Consider the following 25898-nt stretch of genomic DNA (forward strand, 5'->3'; position numbering starts at 1 on the left):
AATTTTATATTTTTTAACTTAATTCTCATATCTAAAAGATAGCTTGGGTTCAAATGAAAAACTTTAATATTTAACAGATAGGAGAATTTTATTTAAATTTTATGATATAATAGACTCTTAATCTCAGGGTGGGTTTCTAGGCAATCAGAAACAGACACTTTTACTATTAACACTTAATTAAATTAATATCTCTTTTACACATGTATTTAAATTGAGGTATAACAAAACTAACCAATTTCATAGAATCTTCTGTTGATGATTTTCTCAATTAACTAACACTGACTGCTGACAATCTTTCAGTAAACAAACACTAACAAAACAAAGTATTGGTCCTCCTGGTTGGATAGAGGTCTTAGAACCCACTTGCAAAGAAGCATCCCAGGGAAGTAAACAACAATAAACTAAGAGGCTTACATAGCATTATAAAAGATAATGAAGTCAGACTATATGGACCATATCAACTTAGAAATATGTAAATGGTTGGCTGTCTTTCAGGATATTATGAAAGTAAAAAAAATTTAACTCAGTGGATTTCAACAAAGCAGTGGGTGATTTCTTGTATTTTCTTAAAAATATTAATGTCAAACTGCCGGGCACGCAGCACCCTGCCATTAAATTCTATAAAATTAGAAAAAAAAAACAATAAAACCAAAATGGCCAACAATGGTGCAGGGTAGGTATATCCGCAGAGAGCTAATAAGGCAGACAGAAGCCGTCGGCAGGAGCAGTACCAGCATGAACTAGCTCAATATAATTATTACAATAGAAGAAAGAAAGTGGTTCAAACCATAATGAATGCTGACACTCCCAAGCAATGTCCATTAAAGATAGCTGACATTGAAAAACATTTTAAAAGCCTTTTTGAAAAAGAGAATCTCCACAAACTTGCAGATTATGAGAAATGCGCCCCAATTCCAAATCTGATGCCCATTGATATTCAGGTGGTGAAAAAGGCTATTATGTCTACATCATTGGACTCATTGCCGGGGCCGGATGGTGTATTGGTCTGCACAATAAAATACTTCAATATAACATACATTATTAAGTATTGTGGAGATAATGTTGAAGCTATGTACCTGAGCCTCTATGCCAAGGGCCCACAATATTGGTCTATAAGGGAAAAGGAGACTCAAAAAATATTTTCTCCTGGAGACCAATAACAATATACTACATTGTGCGCTCAATCATTGAAAAGGTTCTGGATTAGGAATTGAGAAACCAGATCACCTTCAGCAAAAATCAAAGGGGCCTTATCAAAGGTCTTCTGGGAACACATGTAAGCGCCAGAATCATCGACGAAATCATAAAAGATGTTAAAAATAAGAAAAAAAAATTGCACAGTGGTTTTTCTCGATGTTGATACTTTTGACAATGACATAAACACATAGTGAGTTCACTGGAGGCAAGAGGCATGTCACCTGACCTCATAAATGTGATTGTGGCTCTCCTAATCACAAATAAAATCAAGGTTAATATACGAACCCATACGTCACCTTCGCTGTTCAACCTAGCCATCGATCATTTGTACTGCAAGCTCTGTGATCAGGATTTTTCTAATAAATTCGGATATAACTTAAGAAATGACCAAGAGAGTGTGGTACTGTAATGGCACGTGACAGGGGCTCTGCAGAAAGAATTATAAATAGTGTTCAGTGGCTGCTGGCGGAGATTGGTTTGGCAATAAATTCAAAGGAAAGTGTGGGTATCATAATGGACAAAGGAGAGTTGTGGTCAACAAATCTCTTCCTTGAGAATACAGGGGTAATCCAAACAGCAAAAGCCGACGACACCATCAAATATCTAGGATGTGCATTCTCGGGAGAGCTAGTATTTGGAAAAGAGGTAGTGACGAAGTTAAATAATAATCTTGATAAGTTAGTGAGGTCATACTTGCTCAAACTAGAACAAAAGATCAACATTATCAATCAATACTTGTTCTCGGGCCTTACTTGCCCTATCCAGACTGCACCCCTTAGAGAGATATGTCCTGTGATAGTAGAGGGTATTGATACCAATATCCGTAGGAGTGTTGTCAGTAGTATATTGTCAGGGGAGAGTATTGCCCCGCCAAAACCTTGTCGGCGATGTTATATGCACCTAGGAGGTATCGAGGACTGCGTCTGATCCACTTCCAATGGGAAGCTCCTCTGCAGCATTGGTGATCTATTGCCCAGCGACTGTTGAATGTTCCGGATGCCCTATTCCGGTCTATGTTGCAATATCCTCTTTTTTAATAGATAGTTGTTTTTTTTATGTATAAATGATTTTATTAATGTTTTTATTTTTATGTAACAACATTAGATATTGTTCATTTATGTTATTGAACCTAGAAACCAAGATAACCAATTTTCATCAGTCAAATAAGAAGTAAAAATACATAATTCAAAGCAAAGAAGATGGCTGCGTATGTCATCACAAAGTCTGTTGAATCGTGGCCATGTTAAGCAGATTCAATATTTTAAAAACTTTATTTAACTTTCCATCATAATTGTAATTACAATAAATTTAAGAAAAAAAAGAAATTAAGAATAAGTATTAAAGAAAATTATTCATAAAGGAAATCACAAGAAAAAACTCAAAACTGTAGTGCTACAATCGATGTTGAGAATGAACACCTATAGAAGGGGAAGGATCAAATCAAAGATTTGTTTTGGGATCGCTTGGTTTTAGGCGCCGAGGGGAGGACATATCCTGGATGCTGGAGGTCCTGAACATCCTTGGTCTCCCTCAGTGGTAGACATCAAACAGTTATCCGATAAGAATAGGGTACTCTTTGTTTTGGATCGCCTCATGAGAGGACATCTCCTGAGAGTGGAGGTGAAGAAAATCTTTTGTTAACGGTTAGAAATAGCATTTTGGGAGAGAAGACAAAATGTTTCATTTACAGTTAGTGATTGTTGGTTTGTGAGATAGAAGACAAAGAAACTTCAATCATCAAAAGAAGATTGTATAAATTGGTTAGTTTAGCTCAACATATAATTAAGTATATTTATAAAAGTGTTATTAAAGTTAAGTGTTCTGATTGCCTAGAAAAACACGCCCTGAGATTAAGAGTCAATAATGTTATATAATTAAAATTAAATTCTTTTATCTGTTTAAATTAAAGCTTTCCATTTGTACCTAAGCTAAATCTGAGATATGAGAATAAAGTTAAAACTATTAAATTCCCCTTTATTTACTTTAAATAAATTTTTAATATTACAATATATAATTACGAAGCCGAAATTGGGGCATGTGCCGATAGACTGGTGTGGATCAGGGCTACCAAAGTGTGAGAACTCTATGGCAGTTGTTGCATGAGAATGCTGTTTTAACTTATTCATTAAATTATTTCTTTTAACTTATTTATTCAGTCAAGTATTTTTTTTTTAAAGCAACTAACTTTTTTTTAAACTCAATTAAATGAAATAAAATTGTCAAATGGAATGAATTTGTTAAATAGAAAAAACAAAAAAAAATTTAAAATATTTGTATTGTTGTGTAGATGAGTATTGGTTGTAAAAGGAAAAGGTAGGGAAAAAAATATTGTTTTGTTATATCATGTAAATATATGTATTGTATATATTTTCGAAAATGGATTGATTGGTATGCTATGTATTTTGGCAACCCAATGTATTTGGGCAGCATGGCTAAATAAAGCATTTCTCTCTCACAAGAAGTCAATTGATACAATTTGTTTAATCATATTCCTTCATTTCACGGATTTACAGAGCTTTGAAGTTTGTTGTTCACTTTTTCTCTGGTTCAAAGATTTTTTTTTAGTCCATATTGTAAATGGGCAAAATCCATTTTGATCTGGAGCTCCTCAAATGAAATAGAGGTCATAGTCGTCGCTGATAACATTCTCATATTTTTAATGAGTCCATTTTTTTCAAATGTAAATTTTTATGCAATTTTGTATTACTAAAACTAATCAACCCAGGTATAAATTTACAATTTATCTTTCAATACTGAAAAACAAAATATATTTTATTTTCTAGGAAATGTCACTTCTCAAATATTTCCATTATTATACACAATAAATCTGTAAATATCGTTACTGGGTTTAAATTTTGGAATTCAAATTGGGGATCACACATTTCTATAACTTGAAAAAAATACTGTTCAAAGTAAACTCAAAAGTGACAGTAATAACGCAGGAGCTAAATTCAGACTTATTAAAAACAACATACAAAGCTGAATGTCCAGCTTTATAACATATAGCTTCATAATTTGGGGAAAAAATAAAAAATATATAATCTATCCCAAAAGTAATTTTAATGGAAATTATTAAAAGATTAACTGCCTATATAACCTCCTGTTTACGGTAAAATATTATGCGTATGTCATTAATATGGGGTGAATCAGTTAGTAAACACAAAACCAAATCTCAAAGTAAGACTAATGGATGTGCCTATTGTGATCTTGAGAAAATTGGGTAGTTTTCTGATATCTTACTTAATAATTCTCCGTTTTTTTCTTTACCACCTTTCCCCCCACAATTTCTTAAAATTGTTGAAGCTTTATCTTAAATGAGTTCCGATTAAAACAGGTCCTGTCCCTCTGATCTCTTCCTTCTTAACTCCAACTTTTAAATGGATTTTTCTAACTAGTATTTCAAAATTCTGAAATTTCAGTTTTTCAGTTCCTACCAATTTTTTTAATTTTATTTATTTAATACCAGATCAGCCTGGTGGGCATTACATGGTTGATATAACCATTACATTTTATTTTTTTTTAACAATTGATTATGGGGGGTATAGTCTCGTACAAAAGACATCCCTTGCTATATAAAATGTTATAATTAAAAGAAAATAAGATAAAAATAATGTTTCTTAATAAAAGAGAAAAGTAAAATTAATAACAAAAAATAACGACATTTATAGACCTAACAAACAATTACCCTCCAATGGTATAAAAACAAGTTTTCCTACCAATTAAGTAGTTGGTATTAAGGTATGATATTTATGTTGGGGGGGGGGGGTGAGGCTTGTGGCCCCTGTCTACCGACCCAAAGGTTGTGAGTTCGAGCCCTGACCCTAACCAGGATTTTTCAAGCATATAATTATATAATACTTCACTCACAGCCTCCCCCTAGGTATTTGTGAGGCCCATTAGCCTTAATGGGTGGCACTCACAAAAATAGGCATGGGAGTTATAAACCCACCTTATGAAAACCTTGTCAAGAAACAGGTGATGTTTTTCCATAGTGCATCGTGCGAGGCCTTGGACCTCCACAGTCTGTCATGCCAGAAGAAGATTTATGTTAGATGGTAGTGGAGTATATTTCATTTTTTTTTTTCAGATTTAAAAAACCTCACTGACCTAGACTGGATATTATTCAGGAAAAATATTTATAAGCAAATAGAAACTTTCATTAATTCATGGAATGATAGTTTGAATAGAGATCTACCTTCTGCTATCAGAATTAAAACTGAAGGAGTTTTAAATCAACTTCAGGTAACCTTTTATAATTATATATTATGATTATTAATACTTATTTTTTAGTTTGTGTCTGAGGGTTCAAATTCTGTATTCTTTTCTTTTTTTCAAGGAAACCTCCTCATTATATTTCTCTTAATGATTATAAATTATTACAGTGAACTATAGTATTCTATTTAAAGGAAATAAATCTTAAGTAAGAATGTATTTCTTATTTTGAGATAATAATGTAGCTTACAGTGAATCATCCTTTTGACCCTAATAAAAGAAATAGTTTTAAAGACCTTCGAAAAAGTACAATGTTCATTCTCAAACTACGTGCAATTTTGTCTTTCTGATATCTTTAGAGGTACAAAAAAAAATTTAGCAGAGTTGGACAAAATGTCCATTATACTGAGTAGCTGTGTACAATTATTTTACTCATAATCAAAATGTTTAAATACTGAGTACAATACTCATGCTTAAAAGATTTTAAGGTGAGTGAAAGTGAAGTAGTTGGTACAAAAGTAATAATCTACAGGTGACCAACCCATGCTGAGAGGTAAAATTGAAAAATTTGGCCACTGAAATGAAAAAAGTCGACCCCCAGGCCAGATTTGAACAGGCCCCACTGCGGTTCTCAGGCTGCAAAGACCTGCACTTCAACCACCTAAGCTACGGATGGCCCGTCATCTTTGCTACCTGCACCTGTTCCAACAAACCTTCTCCTTTAGTCACCAAACTGCAAATCCCTTTGTCTGCCTTCAGGTCCTTTGTCCCTTTGTCTCCCTACCCTCACTTCCACAGCCTTCTTGGCTCACTTAAACTATCATATTTTATCTACTACACGTTTTATGTTACCCATGCTGCATGATGTTAAAAAGACCTGATAAGTTTCTTTGTAATTACTCTCATTTTTGTTTATTCATCAGTTTTAGGAGCTACTGTATTTAATTATACATAAATATTATCTCTTTGAAAAATTATGCCTTTAGAATCTTTAAAAACCTCTAAAATATCGTCAAAAAGTTTATGCGAATTCCAAAGTAGTTTTATTTGGGTTTTCACTGAAATATGACTGATGAAATATGGATTTATGATTTTGAGAATCCTAGCAATGTGGAAGAAATACACCAGGCTCTTTATGAAAAAGAAAACAATCTCATTTTAATGGAGAGTAAGGATGATAAAAAATTGGAAGAAGTAATTGATAAATGTGAAACTAATTCAGATATGGATCAGAGTAATTAAAATAACTTCATGAATATTCAACCAGATGACAAAGATGAATGCTTACAGAAAATAAATAAATATTATTGATTTCTGGCAATGGAAAAAAATCCTTCAATTTCTGCATCTCAAAAAACTTATAGAGGGACCTTGATATATTAGAAATCCGAAAAGTCTAAGTACGAGTGTATATCGATTCGCGAACATGTGATATTTAAATCGATAACATTTTTATTTTATTCACCTCTCAAAACTTATAAATCTGAAAAGTTGAAATAAATCGATACATCAGCTCATGATCTTGAAACCAGCTCCAATCCTGAAGGAAATAATTATTTAGTTTCCCTTTGCACTCATTACCCCAATACTTTTTAATCAAAATTTTTAAGTAAATTGTATTTGAATACAAAAATACTCAATTACAAAAGGGCTTAAATTATTCAATTACATGGTATTCAAGTATAAGAAGTAATTGATTACTAATTTACTCAATATTTTTGAGTATGATGCAATCAATTACAAAAGTACTCATAATTTAAAAGTGTCTGGTAATCGGTTATAAATTTAACCATAATGTAAGAAATAATGAAGTACTGCCCAACACTGATGTGTTATTTCCTGAAAGAATTATCAAATTTATTCAACTGGATAATTTATGTATGTTTTAAATAAATTAATATTTTTGTGTATTCTTCTTTGACTTGACTCCTGGTTCCTCCACTGAGATAAAAACACTTTATTAAAAAAGTTTTGTGCTGCCCAACTTCATTGGGTTGGCTTATTCACAGCATACTTATTGTGACTTAGTGAAGCACATTTTTTTTTATAATCCTATAAATGAAAATAGTCACAGCATATATATTTTAAATTATCACATTATAAAAATGTCTGAATTGTTTACAAGAATTATACTTGATTTATTTTTTTCCTTTTTATTGTTTATTATTTCTTCCCTTACTCATTTTTTCCCAGCTTTTTATCGTTCTTTAAATATGTTTAATATTTTTAATGTTTCCATTCTACTAAATTTTCTCTCTTTATTTTCTATCACTCATACAAATAAATTTAAGTTAAAGTATAAAAGAATATATAACTATTTCAAATATAGTAAATATATATATTACAATATCCTCTTTTATGAGTGAATAGTTATTTTTTATAGATAAATTATTTTTAGTAGATTTTATGTGATTTATCATGTCAATATGTTTATTTGTAGTATTAAAACTGAAAGCAAGCTAACCAATTTTCACCAGTAAAATATGCAGTCACAAAAGATATCGTGCAAAGCCAAGATAGCGGCACGAGTCCTGCAAAAAGTTTGTTGGATCATGGCCATGAGCAGATTCAAAGATTTTAAAAACTGTTGAAGAATTGCATCCTCATCTTTTAATTTTTACTGATGCAAAGTTTCAGCCCAATCTGACAAAAATCCCACTCACTTACGTGGACGATGTAGATCTGATGAAAACTGAAGAAGACTGATAATTTCAAAACCTTGTCTTGTAGTCCTCTGCTTTGTCATCTTAGCTGTGTTTTATGGTTATTGTCATGTTGGAACACAACTTCATTAACATTTTTACCCCATTTCATTATGGTTACTAGCAAATTGCACAACGAAAAGGTCGTGTTTTCTGGAGCTGTTATCCGCCTTCGAATCCTATGAAGCATTCAAACCCAATTTGCAGTTATGCATCCTAAAACCATGTTTCTACTGTAAAATTTGTAAGAGAGGGAGAATAGTCTGACTTTTAAATTGTCTTTTCTTTCCTTTTTAAATCTATGCCTTACTAAATAGATTAAATTTTGATTCAAATAACTAAATTACTTTATCCCACAATTTATATTTAAAATTCAAAAAGTTTCATGTGTTGTTCAGCCAACATTAGCTTCTTTATTTTTGCTCTTGCTGTCAAACCTGCTTCACCCATCATTCTTCTTCAAATGGTTTCAGCACTAACATTCATACTATAGTCAACTTGAAATCTGCTGCTTTAGTATAGCATTATCAAGTTCTCTGGATCAAATTAATTTGCCTATGCTGCATTTTTTGGCCTCGGAAATGGTGTGTATGCATTTTTACGGTATCATTTAAAATCATAGATGTTCACTGTTGTGTTATCTTTTATTTACTGACCTACACAACCCACCTGCTTATTAGGTATTAGTTTATACTTTGGTCCTTTGTTTCTATTTCTGTTTATCTCTTTATCAGTATTATTAATTAATCTATTTTACTTATTATGTCTAAGTAATGTGTTCCTGTTTTCTCCATATCAGTTTTATAATTTACCACTCGTTTTATATTTTTTGTGATATGTATTGCTTCTAACATTTTTCTTATTCTGTTATTTTCAGCTTTACTAGTTTTTTTTCATAATATGTAATATGTTATTACATATTCAAAATATGACATAACAAAAAAGAAAAAAAAATTAAAATTATAATAGCAAGTATACACTGTTCCCTTTGTTGTGCACCAATAGATTTTTACAGTATCCATTATAACTCACACATCACGCAAACATTCATCCTATACTTCGCAGGTTTGGATTTTTATATATCTAAGCCCAATGCAGCCATGCATTTTATGTTCATTCACTGGAACCCATACCTGTTTCCCCCCTCTCAAGTTTCATTTTTTACATTTCAACAAGTGCCCTTTATATGATTTATGATATTAGGCAGGTACTTTTAGGAAATGTTTGCTTAACGTAAACAAAACAGTCACGGTCAATCTAAACAATTTCCCTATTTACAACTAAGTTAAAAAGAAACCCATATACAACAAATACCATGGAAGTCCCAGAGGTGCTCTAACAATGTTTTATTTGGAAAAAAAAAAATGTATTATGTGGTGTCCCAATAAAGTTAATGGAAACTTACTCATATAACTCAAGATAGTGTTTGATAAAAGGCATTGAGTGACTCGAAAATTGGGCAATTAATTTTATGAGATTTCACTAGAAAAAGAACTTGTAGTGTCATTAGGGACTCCCACAGTATTACAAAGGTTAATTAAAAGTTACAAGCCTAAAATTACAAATTTATACATAAGTATAGTTTAATAATATAATGTATTATTTTTTTATTGTAATTGTTCATGCCATTTTAATTCAGAAAAAAATTTTTAAGTTCAAATTAATAAATAAACATTCAATTAGATTAGCGAAGAACATGTATGTGCTTTCTCGATTCCACATTGGCTGTTTAGGATTTTAATTTCTTCTTTTGGACTTGTTTCAATAAGACATTCATTGTTTTCCCCTGTTGTCTGCCATTACTGTACTATTTTTTCTTAGCATACATTTTTTTTTTTACCTCTGACAGGCAAGGAACCTGGTGAGAAATAGAGAAGAAAAAAAAATATGGAATTCCTGGCTGAATGCTCCTCTACACTATGAGGCACTGAAGAGGAAAGCTAAAGAAGAAGAGAAGATAAATTTATTTTCAAAGTGCAGAGTGATTAAAAATTTATAAGCTTTCTTAATCCTTATATCAACTGTTATTGCGAGGGATTTCTGTTATCAGAAATCCTGATGGTATCAAACTGGATACAGTGTATTTTTAATAAGCTGCCCTTGGTTGAATTGAAAATTGGTTCTTCTTTATGTACGATAAAGCAATTTTGTTAATTCTAAATATTACAAAATAGTACTTTATATTCTTTGTCTCATTTTGAACATAATGAAATAGATAAATAGTGTAATGCATTATTATTATTTTAGGGTTTATTACCATACATAAAGTTCTTATTTGGAGATACATTCACAGAAAAACATTGGGTTGAATTGTTTACTATTTTTGGAAAAGAGCATAAACCATCAAAAGAAATAACATTTGGTGATGTTTTATTTCCAATTAATGAAGTAGAAGGAAAAATAACTGAGCTAAAGGTATGTATTTATTATACCTAGGCTATGGTAAATCATATAAAATTATTTTGGGGCTATTGAATTTTGTTATGGTTGAAATAAATTATCTTAATAAAGAAATTGGTGTTCCAGCTGCTACAATAAATCAAAATAATTATAAAAAAATAATTCAATAGAAAATTGATCTTCTTACAGTATTTAGTTGGATGTCTGTTATAACATCGGTGAGCAACAAATATTTTTTTAGTATATTCTTTTACATATTGATGTTTCGGTGTTGTTTATCTTCAAAACATTGTTTGAAAACAGTCAATCTCTATACCAAATCTAAAGTTAAATAATTACTGTACTGATCCTTTGAAAAGGTTATATTTTGAAGCTGGGAACACAACATAAAAATGTCAACTTATAAAAGAAAATAATATTTTTTGCTCATCTGCTTAAAAATATAATGTGTTGATAAATAAATGATCTAGGTAAATCTAAAGTAGCCCTTATCTAGGTGGTACACTCTCAAGTGATCACTTAGCATACTGTGGAGCCTCTCTATACCCCCTCTACTTTTAGGGTGTTCTGGGATATTTAGAAGCCATCTTACCTCCAATGCCTTCATTTCCTCCCTAACACTGGTGTTATCGGACTCCCGCCCAGCTTTGGACGATATCATTTCCGGGATTCCATAAAACTGAAACCATAGCCGCAGCTCTCCCAGTACGGCCTCCACTGATCTCTCTTTAATCTGATATGCCACGGCGACTTTGCAAAAGAGGTCGATCACTGTAACCCACTTATAGCCTCTCCAGGTAGAGGTGTCTGCAGTGCATACTTAGTGCTGAGGCATACATCTCAGTTCCCGATTATTTCTTGGATCGTTTTGCGCATACCACTCCAGAAATATTTTCGTCGAAGGGCTTGGTAGGTTTCATTCAGTCCATGGTGATTAGTCTTCCTCCGATGGTACGCTAGGTTGATCTCTCTCAGCTAATGCGTCTCGGAGGGGGGTTAGGATTGCGCATGCCACTGCTGCCAATAAACATCTTTTTTTTTTATGATTGGGGAAGTTTGTCGGGGGGTGCGATCAGCAAAGAACAACATAAATAAACAAAACCATATTTATTTATTTTATGCCGACGTTTTTTTTCTTTCTTTTTTAATCTTTATTTTCATAAATATTTACAAAATTATTTGGTGGAACCATTTAATTTTTGGGTACAATAACTATTTTAAAAACGTGGTGCAGCCCAGCACTCGGTTGAATGCCTTAAGATGGGGCTACACCTTATCTCCTAGCATCCATCCGGTACGTCCAACATGCATGGTCCGCATCCGTTCGGTTTTCAGCTCCAGTACACAGCCTAGTCCAGCCCTCCTGGTCTCATTCTGCTTCTTCCCTGTCCTCTTTGTCATCTTCCATTGGTGGCTCGCCGACCCCAGGTGGTCGAGCCCTTCCCAATGTAAAGTGCGTTGGTTCGACCACCTCCTTCCACCCGTAGATGAATTCCCTGAAGTACGGGTAGTTCTCCTCCATCAGGAAAGGGAAGTCCGACTGGAGGGGCGAAGATCCCGCTTTTTCTCGACAACCTGGCACGGTGTCCTTCCATCGCGGTGCAGTCCAATACCACATGCTCTGCTGTTTCTGGGACCCCACATGTCGGGCACCAGGGGTCGATGTTCTTTCCGAAGCTTTGCAGCTTTCCCCGAAATTCCCCATGTCCTGTCAGGATCTGCGAGACCCAATAGTCTGGGATAACCCATACTGCTCTCAATCTTGAGTGGACGGTGGGGAAGAATTTCCTCAGCGTCACCCCCTTCTCGCTGGTCTGCCACCGTCCATTCCACTCCTCGATGTACTCTTCTCGCAGCAACTTCTTCCAACGGTTCGGGGTCTCGCCGATCCTCTCCCGGAATCCCGCCGGTAGCACTCCCAGCCCCTGCCTCTTGACATCATAACTTCGTAGCATTGCTCCGGCCAGCACCTGCACCGCCTCATGCGACACTGTCCTATACGCCTTCGTGACCCTCAGCAGAGCCAGTCGATGCGTAGTGGCCAGTCTCTTCTTCTGCTCCCACATGAGGGTTCGACTCCACACAGGGGATGCGTACCTCTGGATACCCAACACCACTCCTTTGTAAATAGTCATCGTAGCAGAGTACCTTAGGCCCCAGAAAGCACCCCCTATATTGCTGAGCCCGTTAAGTGACAGAGTCACCCTATCCCTCAAGTATGCCAGGTGAGGGGTGGCATCGAAGCCTCTCCTCATCCTCACTCCGAGGTATGTCACCTCCTCACCCAGCCTCACCTTCTCTCCCTGTATGTCCAGAGTGATAGGGTGAGCCCTGTCCGTGGATCCTTTTAGGAGTATGTGGCCATATTTAACCTTCTCCTCACGCACCACTCTCCAACCAGACTGGCACATCTCTCCGCTTCGTTCTTCAATATGGCTCTGCTATTCCCGGCCACGATGACTGCCAGGTCGTAGACTGAGATAGACTCTATCTTCTAGTTACCCCAACAACTCATCGAACACCAACTTCCACAGGGCCGGACCGAGAGCCGAACCCTGCGGGCAGTCTCTCTCGATCCTTCTCTCGACCTCGGAATAGCTACCCCTGATCTTCACACTCCTCTTACTAAGGTAGCTACTCACGAGGGAGTATAAGTTGCTGGGGGTGTCGAACTCTTGCAACCGCTGGAGTACGTGCGGCCACCAAACACTATCGAAGGCGGAGGATATGTCGAACAGTATCATCAAGACATATTTCTCCGCCCTCCCTTCTACATCCTCACACACTCTCAGCAGCGCATCTGTTGTTCCCTTGCCACGGGTCGAGCCGTATTGCCGTGGGTGACTCGCAGCACTGAGGACTGGTCTGAGGCTATGCACTATCATATGCTCCAGGACCTTGCTGATAACAGGGAGGAGGCATATGGGCCAATAGGCCTTCGGCGATTCCTTATCCTTGCCTCCCCCTTTGTAGAGCAGTCTCAAGTCTGCAATCCTCCACCTGCTCGGAAAGCACCCCTTATCCTAGCACTAAGTCATGCTTTGTGTTTCTTCCTCTTCTTCGCCAGGCATCCATTCTCGCAAGAACTGCTGTACATCTCATGACGTATACGGTTGCTCTTTCTCTATTGCATTTATGGTTATTGCCCAGGATAGTGACAATGTTATACTGACTGAGGAGCTCCTTCCATCGGGTCACCCTAGTCAAGGACTCTTTCAACTTACCTACCCATTGGTGTGATCAGTGTGTACCCGAAATTTTCTTCCAAAAACATAGGGGCAAAAATGTTCTACCGCCCACACAATGCCCAACAGTTCCCGCTCTAGTGCGCTGTATCGAGTTTCTGTATCCGTTAAACGCCTACTAGCATACTCCATCGGTCGCTCTCCTCCCTCATACATCTTGTAACAATACCGCCCCCAACGCGTACTCACTTGCATCCATGGTGATGGAGAACGTCCGTTGGAAGTCTGAGAATGCCAACACCGGTTCCTTCTGTAGTGCCTCCATACATCTCCTTATATTCTCCACCATATCGGGTGTCACAAGCACCCTATTTCCCTTTTTTAGTACCAGGTATTTGGCCATCACCAGCACGAATCTTCTATAATAGTTTAAGGCGCTCAATAATCTCCTGATTCCCTTAATGTCCATTGGAATCGTCATTTTTCTGGTAGCTGCTACCTTATTCGTATTTTCTGGGGGTTCACCTCTAGTTGGGGATACCCCATTCTACTCTGCTTACTACAGCTGCTTTGAGTTCTGCGTCTCCTCCATCTAGCAATATTTCTTCTTTTTTTCTTCCTCCTCCCCGATTGGAGTAGTATACAGGGCTTGTCCTACCGTAACTTATATATTATATATTATTTTCTGTTTCTGTAAAATAAAACATATATTTTGATTTATTACCAAAGCAATATAGGAATTATGTTGTTTATAAATTTTAGTGTTTCTTTAATGTTTTAAAATATAATGGCATATTGGTTAAAATCAAGAACCTGTTGTGGGTTAAGATTATTGTATTTACGCCAGTATTGTTACTAGAAAAAAAGAAGTTCCATAATTGCATATTAAAGATTTTTAAATAGCTATCAATATGCTTTTGTTTAATGCAAATTCTATAAAATAAGAAAGCTTGGGATAGAGAAGTTCAGTTAATTTATCCTGGTATTATAAAGCTACAATCTATGTGAAAGGTATAAGATGAGATGCTCATTATTTTTATATTTGTTAATCTTTAGTATTGCCTGTATGACTAACATTGGAATAATTGCTTGTTTTAAGTTTTAATTATAATTATTTATTAATTTTTAAAGGATCTCAACACTCGTGCTTCATCAGAAGTTGTCATTCAGCAAGCACTTTCAGAAGTGGATTTGTGGGAGATGGAAACCAAGTTCTCTACAGTTTTACATACTGATACGAGTGGAAATTCAAACTTGCTTATTAAAGATTACAAAAATATTATTAATAAGGTTATCATATTTGTTATGTTTTAGTTAGAATTAGTAGATATTCATAGATGTTTTATTAAATAAAAATACTGGTCATAGATGCATACCATATTCTGAAACCCTCCCATTAGTGTCCAATAATATTCTCTACCCAACTTTTTTCTACCTGTGGGAACTTTCATAGGTTATCTGAGTTAAAGTTTTTTATTAAAGGCTAAGTAAATAAATAATATCTTTTAAAAAATTTTATTGAATAATATCTTTTAAAAAATTTATTGAACACATAATACCATTTTCTAAAACATAAAATAAAAAAAAACATAGTTACTAGTTCCTGTAACCTTCCTTATTACATCCTTGTTGACCACATGATTATGGCCTCTTTGATACAACCTGTTGCATAATAAAATGTGTCTTCAACAATCTGTCAGGTGATGCGCCCTTATGGTGATTGCTGGTACAGGTTATATTGGGTGGGCATTGGGTTGAGGACTCCGGGTCTAACTCTTTTGCTCCGAGCAATTAAAAAAAATATATATATATACTTTTGATATTCCTACCATTTTTCTCATCGATCCTTTTTTTCATCAATGATTTATTATTTGGTGGTCAATCTTAATAAATAATAGAAATTAGTTGGAATGCATTTGTCCTATTCCAATGTTGTTTTTTTTATGGCTCTGGTATATTTTCTAAAGAATTACCTCCATAATCTTGCATTTTTGTAATTAGAAAATTTATTTAAAAAAAATTAATTACCAATCAGACCAAGGTGATACTCTACAAAACACCAATACTCCATATCAATATACCAATACCAATTGGGTATTGACTAAGGCTGACACAAATAGACTACTCATTTTGATGAAAAAATATTGGGAAGAATCTTCAGCTCAATCAAAGAAGGTGTTACCTGGGGAAGAAGAAAAATGTGGAAATCCGTAAACTTTTCAGAGACACAAATGTAAAAATATTTGTGAAGGTTGGAAGTTTGAGATGGACAGGACACGTCTCGAAAATATAGAGTGAAATCCTGAGGAAATTTGTTAAGAAGGTCCTTCATCAAACAAGAAGAGTTGGGAAACCCTACCACAGATGATTTGATAGTCTAGGTCATATGTAAACTTTTACCTTAAGGCCCCTTCTTTCCCCATTTCTGGAATATATAAGAGCCTTGCTTTTGTGGATATTAATTTCCCAAACCTTATGCTGAAGCTCATCCTGCAACTCAATTATTGCATGCTTTAGTTTCTTATTAGTACTAAGGAGGACAATCATTTTTGAGAGCAGGAAGCAAAAAAGATCATTCTGAAATTCAATATTCAAATTGCAGTCCAGGCAGTTCTCTTTGGTAAATCTTATACACTTTCCACATAAGAATAATAAAGCGTAATGAGCTCTAACTATATCTGATCTTATTATCTTGAGTGCTTGTCCAAGTTTATTTAATACATCTTACGGGTCTTGAAAATTGGATTTTATAGCATCTATTAAACTTTTAGGGACTTTCTTGGTCTGATGTGATTCCCATATATTTCATAGGATTCAATAGCTAAACTTAAAACCCAGAATGCATATCCTGATTTCTTCCCCATAACTTTTAATATGTTTATTAGGAAAAAGTTGTTATCCTTGCTTTGCATTTGTGGTTTTTATAATATGTTGGAAATTAAAACTAATTACCAGCTGTAAGCAAAAAAATTAAAGTAAGCTTAGTGCTTAAATTTCTTATTGGTGATATTAGCAAAAGAGATACGACTGCAGCTCATTCCTACTACAGTTATAAAAAATTACATTAGAAAGTCTTTAACAAAAAAAATAAACCTTGATCCACTTTTCTCTTCAGTGTAATGGATTACTTGATACATGATCGTTTAAGTGAGCCAAGGAGGCTGTGAAAGTGAGAGTGGGGAGACAAAGAGACAAAAAACCTGAAGGATGCGGAAAGGGCACTCTTAGCTCAATCTTGGAAGAAGACAGAAGATCCTCAGAACAGTTGCAGTTATACCCTTGAAGGTGAAGCCCAGCGTTGGAGAGACTATTACAGTGAGTCTAATTCTTATGTTTTATATTTGTGGCAGGGGAAACAGTGTTGCCACAGACCACAGTTGGTATTTCATCCACCCTGTAAAAGACAGTGAAGTTGGAAGAGGTTAGAGACAGTTTGTACAGTTCTGGACGGAGAGAATTAATAGACTGAAATATCTTCACTCTTAAAGATAGATGGGGAAAGAAAAATGAAAAGAATAAAATATAATTGATAGAGTAGGTGTTTTATAAAAGAAGAAGTTTGACAACTAAACCTAAGCTTGCTTACAGCAACCCTTAGATATCTTTATTATGGTCGCCAATTTGAGGATATTATGTGTGGAACTTTTCTTAAGATGCAGAGTTTGAAATTATTAAATTGATATTATATTTGTTAATATTTGATTACCCTGTAATTTTGATATTGAAAATGCCATTTACTAAAGTGGTAGAACAGTTTTACTACTATGTATTAAATATTAAAATTCCTTAATTTTCTTTTCCTTAAGGTGGGTGACAACCAAAGTCTTATTCAGTCTATTAAAGCATCATCTTTGAGTTCTGTGTTCTATGATCGAATTTTACTTTGGGAGAAAAAACTTACTGAAATTGATCAATATATTAGAAGCTTAATGCTAATTCAACAAAAGTAAGTTTAATTTAAGCATTATATCTGAATTTTTATTAATTGTGTGTTTTTTTTTGTTTTGTTTTTTCGAGAGTTGGTGGAAATCTTCAAAAGACACGGATAGGCCCGTACCTATCTGTGTGTGGGGTTTTTATGCACTAAAACCACCGCCCTACACCTGTTCATTCCTCTCCACGGGACCTAGGCATTACTTCATGGAGGGAAATGGCTGAGTGCCGCCTCGCTTTCTTTGTATGGTTTTCACGTTTCCATGCTAGTTTCGTCTTCTAGCCCTCTCTTCCTCTCTCAACCTCTTGAGGACGACTGTGGTGAATCTCTTCACTGCGTTCCAGTGCTGGTTTGAGAGTAGCATATAGCTCACCACGTTTTCTGGTGTGATGCATCCTCCACACTCTCCTATTCACTTCTTTCTGCCACAAAGTGAATGCAAGTGAAAAAAAACATGCTCCGCGGTTTCCTTGACAGTCTGACATCAAGGGCATTCTGCAGTGTTGCCCAGTTTGAAGCGGTATTGGTAGGCTCTAAAGCATCCATGTCCGGTCAACAATTGGGTTACGAATCCACCTCACCATGCTGGCGGCCATACCACGTGCCCACATCGGGTATTAACCTGCGACTCTACCTTCCGAAATCTGCAGCTGCCCAATATTGCTGCCACTGGTTGATGGTTATTTTTCGCTCTTCCTCTCTGGAAACATGTAAGCGTCGTCAATAGTGCCTGCTTCTTCAACAATGAGTTCCACAGGCGGCATTCGGGCTATCACGCACACCGCTTCGTAGGAAACAGTTCGAAAAGCACTAACTGCCCTTAAAGAAACCCTGCGATAGACTGAAACCAATTTTCTCCTGTATGATTTGGTAACCATTGCTTCTTTCCTAATCGGGGCTGCATATAACAAAATGGAGGGAACAACAGTAGCAAGGAGCCTTCGGCTACTTTCTCTGGGACCTCCAAAGATTGGCATAAGGCGTGACAAAAAGGATGCTACTTTAGCAGATTTGGCGCTGATATACTCCGTGTGAACATTAAAGTGGAGACGTGCATCAATCATGACTCCTAGGTATTTTAAGCAAGACTGGGAACGAATTTCGTGCCTACCAACTGTGACAGTGATGGACTCAGTCTGCTTCCTGCTAATTACCAGGAGAACCTCGGTCTTGTGATCTGCAAGTTGTAGGTCTACCGAAGACAGCCAACCTCGGACTGTAGCAACAGCCTGGTTTGCGATGAGGGTAACTTCTTCCAAGTGCATCACCGCCACTACAACTGCAACGTCATCTTTGAATCCCACAACTGTGGCTCCCTCCGGCTTTGTCAATTTGATGATTGTGTCATACATGACGTTCCACAGAAGAGGCCCTAATAGGTCTCGCTCGCTGGTAACGTCTTCTTGCTTGGTTGCAACACCGGCGAAGATCGTCAATAGTATCTGTCCACCAGTAAACTGAGGAATGATGTTTGCCAGGCTTTGAACGGGTCATAGCTGCATCACAAGTCCCGATGTAAAAGAGGTCAGTATACGCGCCTTTTCCTCGGCTGACCCTTTCAATTCACACTCGTCCTCTAGCATTTAAGTGAACGAAGCGCCATCGAAAGTCTTTGTGATCCAGCCATTGGTTCTCCATCAAAGAAGATCCTGAGCAGCTTTGCAAAGGTTCAACTGGAGTATCCTCATTTACGATGTTGTTGGATTTGTGTCAGGGTTTTCAATGCTGAACGGAAAGCTGGACACTTACTACTTCCGCTGGGGTGGTCAGCATCTCCATTTCCTGCACATAATGCGCATTGAGGTTTCTGGTCACAATCACTAGCTTTGTGACCTGCTTTACCTCAGTTTCGACATAGGGAGGTTCTATCCTTTCCAACACAATTCCGAGCTATATGTCCATATTCCCAGCAACGGAAACACTTTGGAACTCTGAGTCTTTCACGTACATAGCTAACCACCAGTCCTACTCGAACCTTTCCCTGAGCCATAATCTTCCTAGCCTGGAGAACTGGAAGTGAAATGACCGCCGTTTGCGTACCACCATAGGCTTTCCGGATGGATTTTACTGCTGTGTCCATTTACTATGTATTACTATATTACCATTACTACCATTTCATGGCCATTTACTCTTCACCCAGGAGAGGTTTTAAGGCCTCTGCAACCTCCTCTTTGGTGGTGAGATCATCCAAATCTCGCAGCTCGAAAAGGGACTCCTCCGTCAAAGTCCGCACTTCTGCCCCTTTGCGAAGCACATCCTCCATTGTGCTTTTTAGTGAAGCAATAGATTACTCTTTCTTCCAGTCCAATTGGAGTAAAAGGTCGCCTTTATTAATTTTCCGGACCTTTGTGATTGTTGAAGCCATTTCCACCATCGTCAGATCTTCTCTCACCTTTCGCAGGACATCTGAGTAGGACTGGCTCTCCGGTATTTTTATAATTACTGTATCAGGCCTCGGTGGCTTAGGGCGAGGTTTCTTCCTCGGTCTTTTCCACACTTCTTGCCATTGCTCTTCATGTTGTTCTCCATGCTGAACTACATTAGATCTCTGAGGCGATCTACATTATGATGCACAACTTGTGCATTGGGTTGTGCAGTTTTCTTCTTTTTATTTTTTTTTATTGCCCGCCAAAGAAGGTGTGGTTACTGTTCCCTCAGACTTTACAGCATTCTTCCTCGGTGGACTGACCTCCTTCGTTTGGGTGTGACCATCTACAGTTTCGATAGGGAGGGCAGCTGTTTCCAACTTTTCAAAGTATAGTTAGATTTCACATGCGAAACTCCTTATCTTACCATGGACATTATTCTTGGTGCGAATGAAGGAGAGAAGCTGCTTAATTTTTCTCCCAACATTTTGCATCACCTCTGTTGTCGTTAATCTTGTGGCATTAGATGCTACAATGGCCAAGTCTCCCACCATTGTGTGTGTGTGTGTGTGTGTTTAACATACTTAGTATTATTTTTATATCTGGTAATTCTTAGTTGGTATCTAGGATCTCTATTCATTAATATTTAAAAAATAAAAATTGTGTTATAATGACTAACTGATTTCTTTTATTTAATAAATATACTACACCTTTGGTACTATATTGCTTTTTCTTTGTTAAATTTAATATCTTTGTACTTAATTTAGAATATGATTTTTTTCTTTTATTATTATTGAGCTACTACATTTCTGTTCCAACTTTGCATTACTTAGTTGCCATCACACTTATTAATCTAAGGCTATAATGATGGAACATTGATAACTAATTTTTTGTAATTAAAATTGTTAATCATCTCAGTGTGATAATAAATAACTTTTTAAATAGATTTTAAATTCAAACTTATTATTACCTATTAGGGTTAGTGCATTAGTTATTGACATTTTAGTAGAAGATCTTGAGTGGTTATATAATAATAAACTGGGTCTATAGCTGCTGATTAGTTTAGCGTTCTTACCAGGCTTGTTAATTACTATGAGTTCGGCTCTCTTTCATGAGGAATATCCAATACACAGGCAACTGTTAAAAATTGACGTGATGAAAACAACAGCTTTCCTGGGTAACATTTTAATTGCTATGACTGGGATCAAATCATGGTCAGGACTTTTCTTTATCTTGAGATTTTTATTCAGTTCTTGGATTTCTTTCGGGGTCGTGAAAGTTGAATTGTTGCGAGAGGGAGATTTATATACTCGTCAATTTCGTTATTGACTTAATTCGGACTTCATTCTGTGTTGGAAAATGGTTTCTAAAAACAATTAGTGAACACTATACCTTTTTCGGTATCGCTGGTGATGAATTTGTCATTTTCTCATGTTTATCCAATAGATGGCACATAGCCTTCTATAATGAATAGCCCTTTGGGCTTAAATCTTCCACATATCCCTAATATTTAGAATCAGCCTATTCATCCAGATCCATTTTAGTTTCGTGTTTAGTCCGTCCGCTTATGGAGATGGTTCCACTTCTTTTTGTGAACAGGTTTTCTAGTGCGCATCCACTGTCTCCTTGCATGATTTTTTTCTTTAAGTTTTAGCAGTATTGATTTTTGGCAGCTGCCAGAGAATGTTTTTCCCCTTAACTGATAAGGTCAGACCGTTGCCTCATGTAAACTGTTTGAAACCAACTCATTTAATGTTGTTATACTTTCATCTATTTCTTGAGCGGTAGGAAAAATATTTTTCAGTTGTAATTTATTATCGACAAGAATTTAGTACGTTTCCCAGCCAATCACTCCTTTTTAATGAGGGATTTTCTCATTGTTTCATTGTTTGTCTCAGTTGAGAAATTCAATAATACAGGGCTATAGTCCAAATTTAAACTTGTAATCACTTGAGAAGAGAGAGGAAAACTCAAACTTTTTGTTAGTACGATATTCAGAATGTCATATTTATAGCCTGTTTTGTAAAAAGTAGGTTCATTTGGTGCAGAAATTTTTATATTGAACCTTGAACAAATATCAAGTAAAGTATTTCCACTAGAATTTGATTTACGGCATCCCCAGTAAATGTTCTTACAATTTTTGTCACCTAAAACTAATGAATGGTTCTCTGGTGGTAACAGTTTTAAAATTTTGTCTTTTATAGTTTTTTATTTTGAGGTTTATAAACTACCGTGACAACAGTAGAAGGAAACAAGTATAAACGAACTGAAACAACCTCTATGGTCGTTCATGAAATCACCTCTATGATGAGTTAAATACATTGGAAATAATATTTTTGATCAAACCAATATTATTTTTAATTATTAAGGCTACACCACCAGAAGGAGTCAAACTCTGTCATTACATAAGATTTTTAAACTGGGTTTTTCAATTTGATGTTTTGGGATAAATTTGTCTCAGTTAAGCCGACTATATCGAAGCCAATATTATTTTTAATTATTAAGGCTACACCACCAGAAAGAGTCGAACAATCTCTATCATTACATAAAATTTTGTAACTTGGGATTTTCAATTTGATGTTTTGGAATAAATGTGTCTCAGTTAAGCAGACTATATCGATGAAGTTCGATTCAAGGAAAATTTTGAATTAATTTCTTTGTGAAGATATATCATGAGCATTCCAGTTTAAAATTTTTAATTTTCTCAATTCTGTACTCATAGATAAAAAATGAATATTTGAGAATTCGTAGAATAATATTTTATTTGAAGTAAAGTGCAGTTAGTCAGGAGAGAATTAGTAACTGTAGATAAGCTGTTATTTATATTATGATCCATTTGTAAAGAAAGACGCGACTAACTTGGATAAATGTGTCATTATTTGTGGTAGATAGGGTTTAATAGCTTTGATGATAATTTTAGTTATAGAAGACAATAAATTTTCACAATTTATTTCATTCTCTGGATTAACTGCGGACTGAGTTTTTTGTTCTGGTTGTTTTAAAATTAATCGAATAAAATCAGCATATGAGTTTTTGAAGTAATTCTCGTGGCTGGCCAGTTTGAATTAATCTCATATTTACGAATATTTGGTTCAGAAGGTGAGTTTACTTTATTTTATTATATTTAAATCCTTCATAATTAGCCGCATGAGCTAGTTCACAATTTACACAAAATGGCTTATCCATAAATTTTAATGGGGATTTTGAGAAATAGTGTTCATCTTTGTACTTAATGAACCTTGACTCTAAATGACAATCATTTTTTTTTTGTGACCATATCTCTGACAGTGTGTACACTTAGGAATATCAATGTTTTTATGTTTAGGTTCTACTATAATTAGTGCAGAAAATAAATGTTTAAGATAGAAAATATCTTTAGCCTTTTTAATGTTTTTGAGGGATACTGAACAAAGTGAAGTTGGTTTTTTATCTTTATTTAGTACTCTGGATACTGTAATATTCTCTTTTTTGATAAATATTTGTTTTTTATGTATAGTGGTTTTAGTTATGTTTTATTTTATGTATCAATGTTAATATTTGTTGATTTTCTCTTATTAACCAAAAAGCAAGCTAACCAATTTCATCATTCAGAAGTTATAGAGACCAAAACAAACTCGTTTCAGAATAATTCAAGATGGCGGCACGTGTCCTTCCGAAGCTTATGGAATTACTGCTATGTTGAGTATTTAGATTGAAATTTTTTAAACTTTTGTTGTTTCTTTAACATGATTATAGTAAAAATTAATTGAAGAAGAAATATAAGATGATAACAATAATCAATGAAGTAATTACTTCGTGAATTAGAGCATTTGTGCTACAATCGATTTCTGAATCGCTCATTGAACATCCAGGCATCAGAATGAACAAAGCTTTGTTTGGCACACTCGTTGTTTAGGTACTGAGGGGATGACTTTTTCCTGGATGAAGGTGGTGTGGACCACTCTTCCTCTACTGTCAGTGGTAGATATTTAGAAAGAAGAAATCAAGAATTACTAGTCATCCAAAATTGTATAATTAAAGGAAGAAAGGACTCATTGTTTGGATTGCTGGGTGAGCAGAGGTATCCTGAAAGGGGAGGAGACTGGAGTCCTTTGTTGACTGTTAGATGTAGGATCTTGAGAAAGAAGACATCAAGAACCATCAATCTTCAAAAGAAGATTATGTAATTGATTAGTTTTCTCTACCTAGGATTTAATTATATTTGTATAATTAGTAAAAGTAGCTATTAATTTAGTTTTCATTGTGTTCTGATTGTCTGGAAAACTCACGCTGAGATAAGAGTAATAAAATATATAATTTTAAATAAAATTCTCATATCTATTTAAAATTTGATCTTTTCATTTAACCTCGTCATCTTCAAAGCTATATTTTAGATCATAGAATAAGTATAAACTATTAAATTCCCTTTTATTTATCAAAATAGATTTTGAATATTACAATACTTATACAACTTCAAATTGTTTTGAGTCTGATTCAGGCTTTAATTCCTCTTCAGTTATGCTGTAGGGAACCTTTCTGATCATTACATTCAGATATTTATTTTTATCCATAGAAAATGTATGATTATGAGAGATAGTTGAGTGTGGATGAACTACGAGGAGAAGATGATTGGGGGTGCGGTCAAAATGAAACACAAATAAGTTGGTGTAACCTATTTATTTGTGTTTCATTTTGACCGCACCCCAACCATCTTCTCCAAAATGTATGATATTCAATTTTTTCTTCATCATAGTACTTGGTCATAGTTCTGTAGTCATTTATGTTCAATAACATAATTTTTGTATTGTTTCCAATTAGTTAGTGAATGGCCTGATGCATAATACATTTAAGTAATTTAATAGCAGTTTATAATTATTAGCATTCTGTAGAAATATCGGTGGTATTTTTATTCAATTGGGCTGAGCATTGGGGTTAGTATTGTTATTATTGCTAGTACTTGGTGTTACCTTTGTATGATTATTGGACAAAAGGTCAATTTCAGATAACTAGGTCAATTTCAGATAACTGGATAAATGAACCGCCCATCCTCGCTTTTAAAGGAGTTATTTCCTGATAGTATTGATCCATGTATTTAACAGGTGACTGGGATTGTGGTGAATCGGTATGTTTAGAATTTCTCTTCTTCGAATAGGATTCATCTGTTTGTCGGTCTACATCAGTTTTATCGACGGAACTATGCTGGAGGTTTTGGGATAGGGTGGTACCCTTTAGATATCTTAAACTTTATTTGGCTAAATATTCCATTCTATACATTATAATAATGCTTATTTAAAAGAATTAAAATAAAATAAAATATCAACAGAAAAATCATGTTTTTAAGTAGTTTTTGAAGGGAGTCTCCTTATTCAAATTGTTCAGTTGAAACAAAAGAATCCAGGAGCACATGGTAAATGATGCAGGCAATGTCTCATTTACATTTTTCAAATTAAAATTCTTAATATTTAAAAACAAAGGTTGACCTGTCAATAAGTGATGCACTTATCCTAAGTTGATTATCAAACTCATCTCTGTTATTTGTTGTCATTATTGTCAAAGTTTGTTTAAAAAAACTTTTAAACTTTGTTCTATAACTTACAAATGTATTATATGTATTTTTTTATATAAGATGGGTCTACTTAGAACCAATACTAGGCAAAGGATCTCTTGAGAAACTTAGATTTGAGCGTCTAACAAAAGAATTTAAGTATCTATTTTCTCAACTTTCTAAACATGACTACAGAGTGGCATCATTATTGAGAATTAACAACATTAGCAATAATCTTGAAAATCTTCAAAGCCAACTTGAAAAATGCCAGAAAAGTCTTTTGAACTTCTTAGAGGTATTGTACAAAATATTTATTAAGTGATTATTTATATATACTGACTTAAATAAATATGTGTGTGTGTTTATATATATATATAT

General features: G+C 35.0%; 1 protein-coding gene across 1 annotated transcript in view; it reads left to right on the forward strand.

Moving 5' to 3' along the window:
* btv (beethoven) overlaps positions 1-25898 on the forward strand; it is a gene marked incomplete at its 3' end in the record, with an annotated part of 240143 nt that overhangs the window by 77615 nt on the left and 136630 nt on the right. Inside the window, 5 exon segments of the mRNA XM_067051518.1 lie at positions 5285-5439; positions 10359-10526; positions 14828-14986; positions 17503-17642; positions 25602-25815. Coding sequence (XP_066907619.1) covers positions 5285-5439; positions 10359-10526; positions 14828-14986; positions 17503-17642; positions 25602-25815 — 836 coding nt within the window.

The sequence above is a fragment of the Halyomorpha halys genome, unplaced genomic scaffold (assembly GCF_000696795.3).
Source record: "Halyomorpha halys isolate HHAL.00 unplaced genomic scaffold, Hhal_1.1 Scaffold598.1, whole genome shotgun sequence".
NCBI lineage: Eukaryota > Metazoa > Arthropoda > Insecta > Hemiptera > Pentatomidae > Halyomorpha > Halyomorpha halys.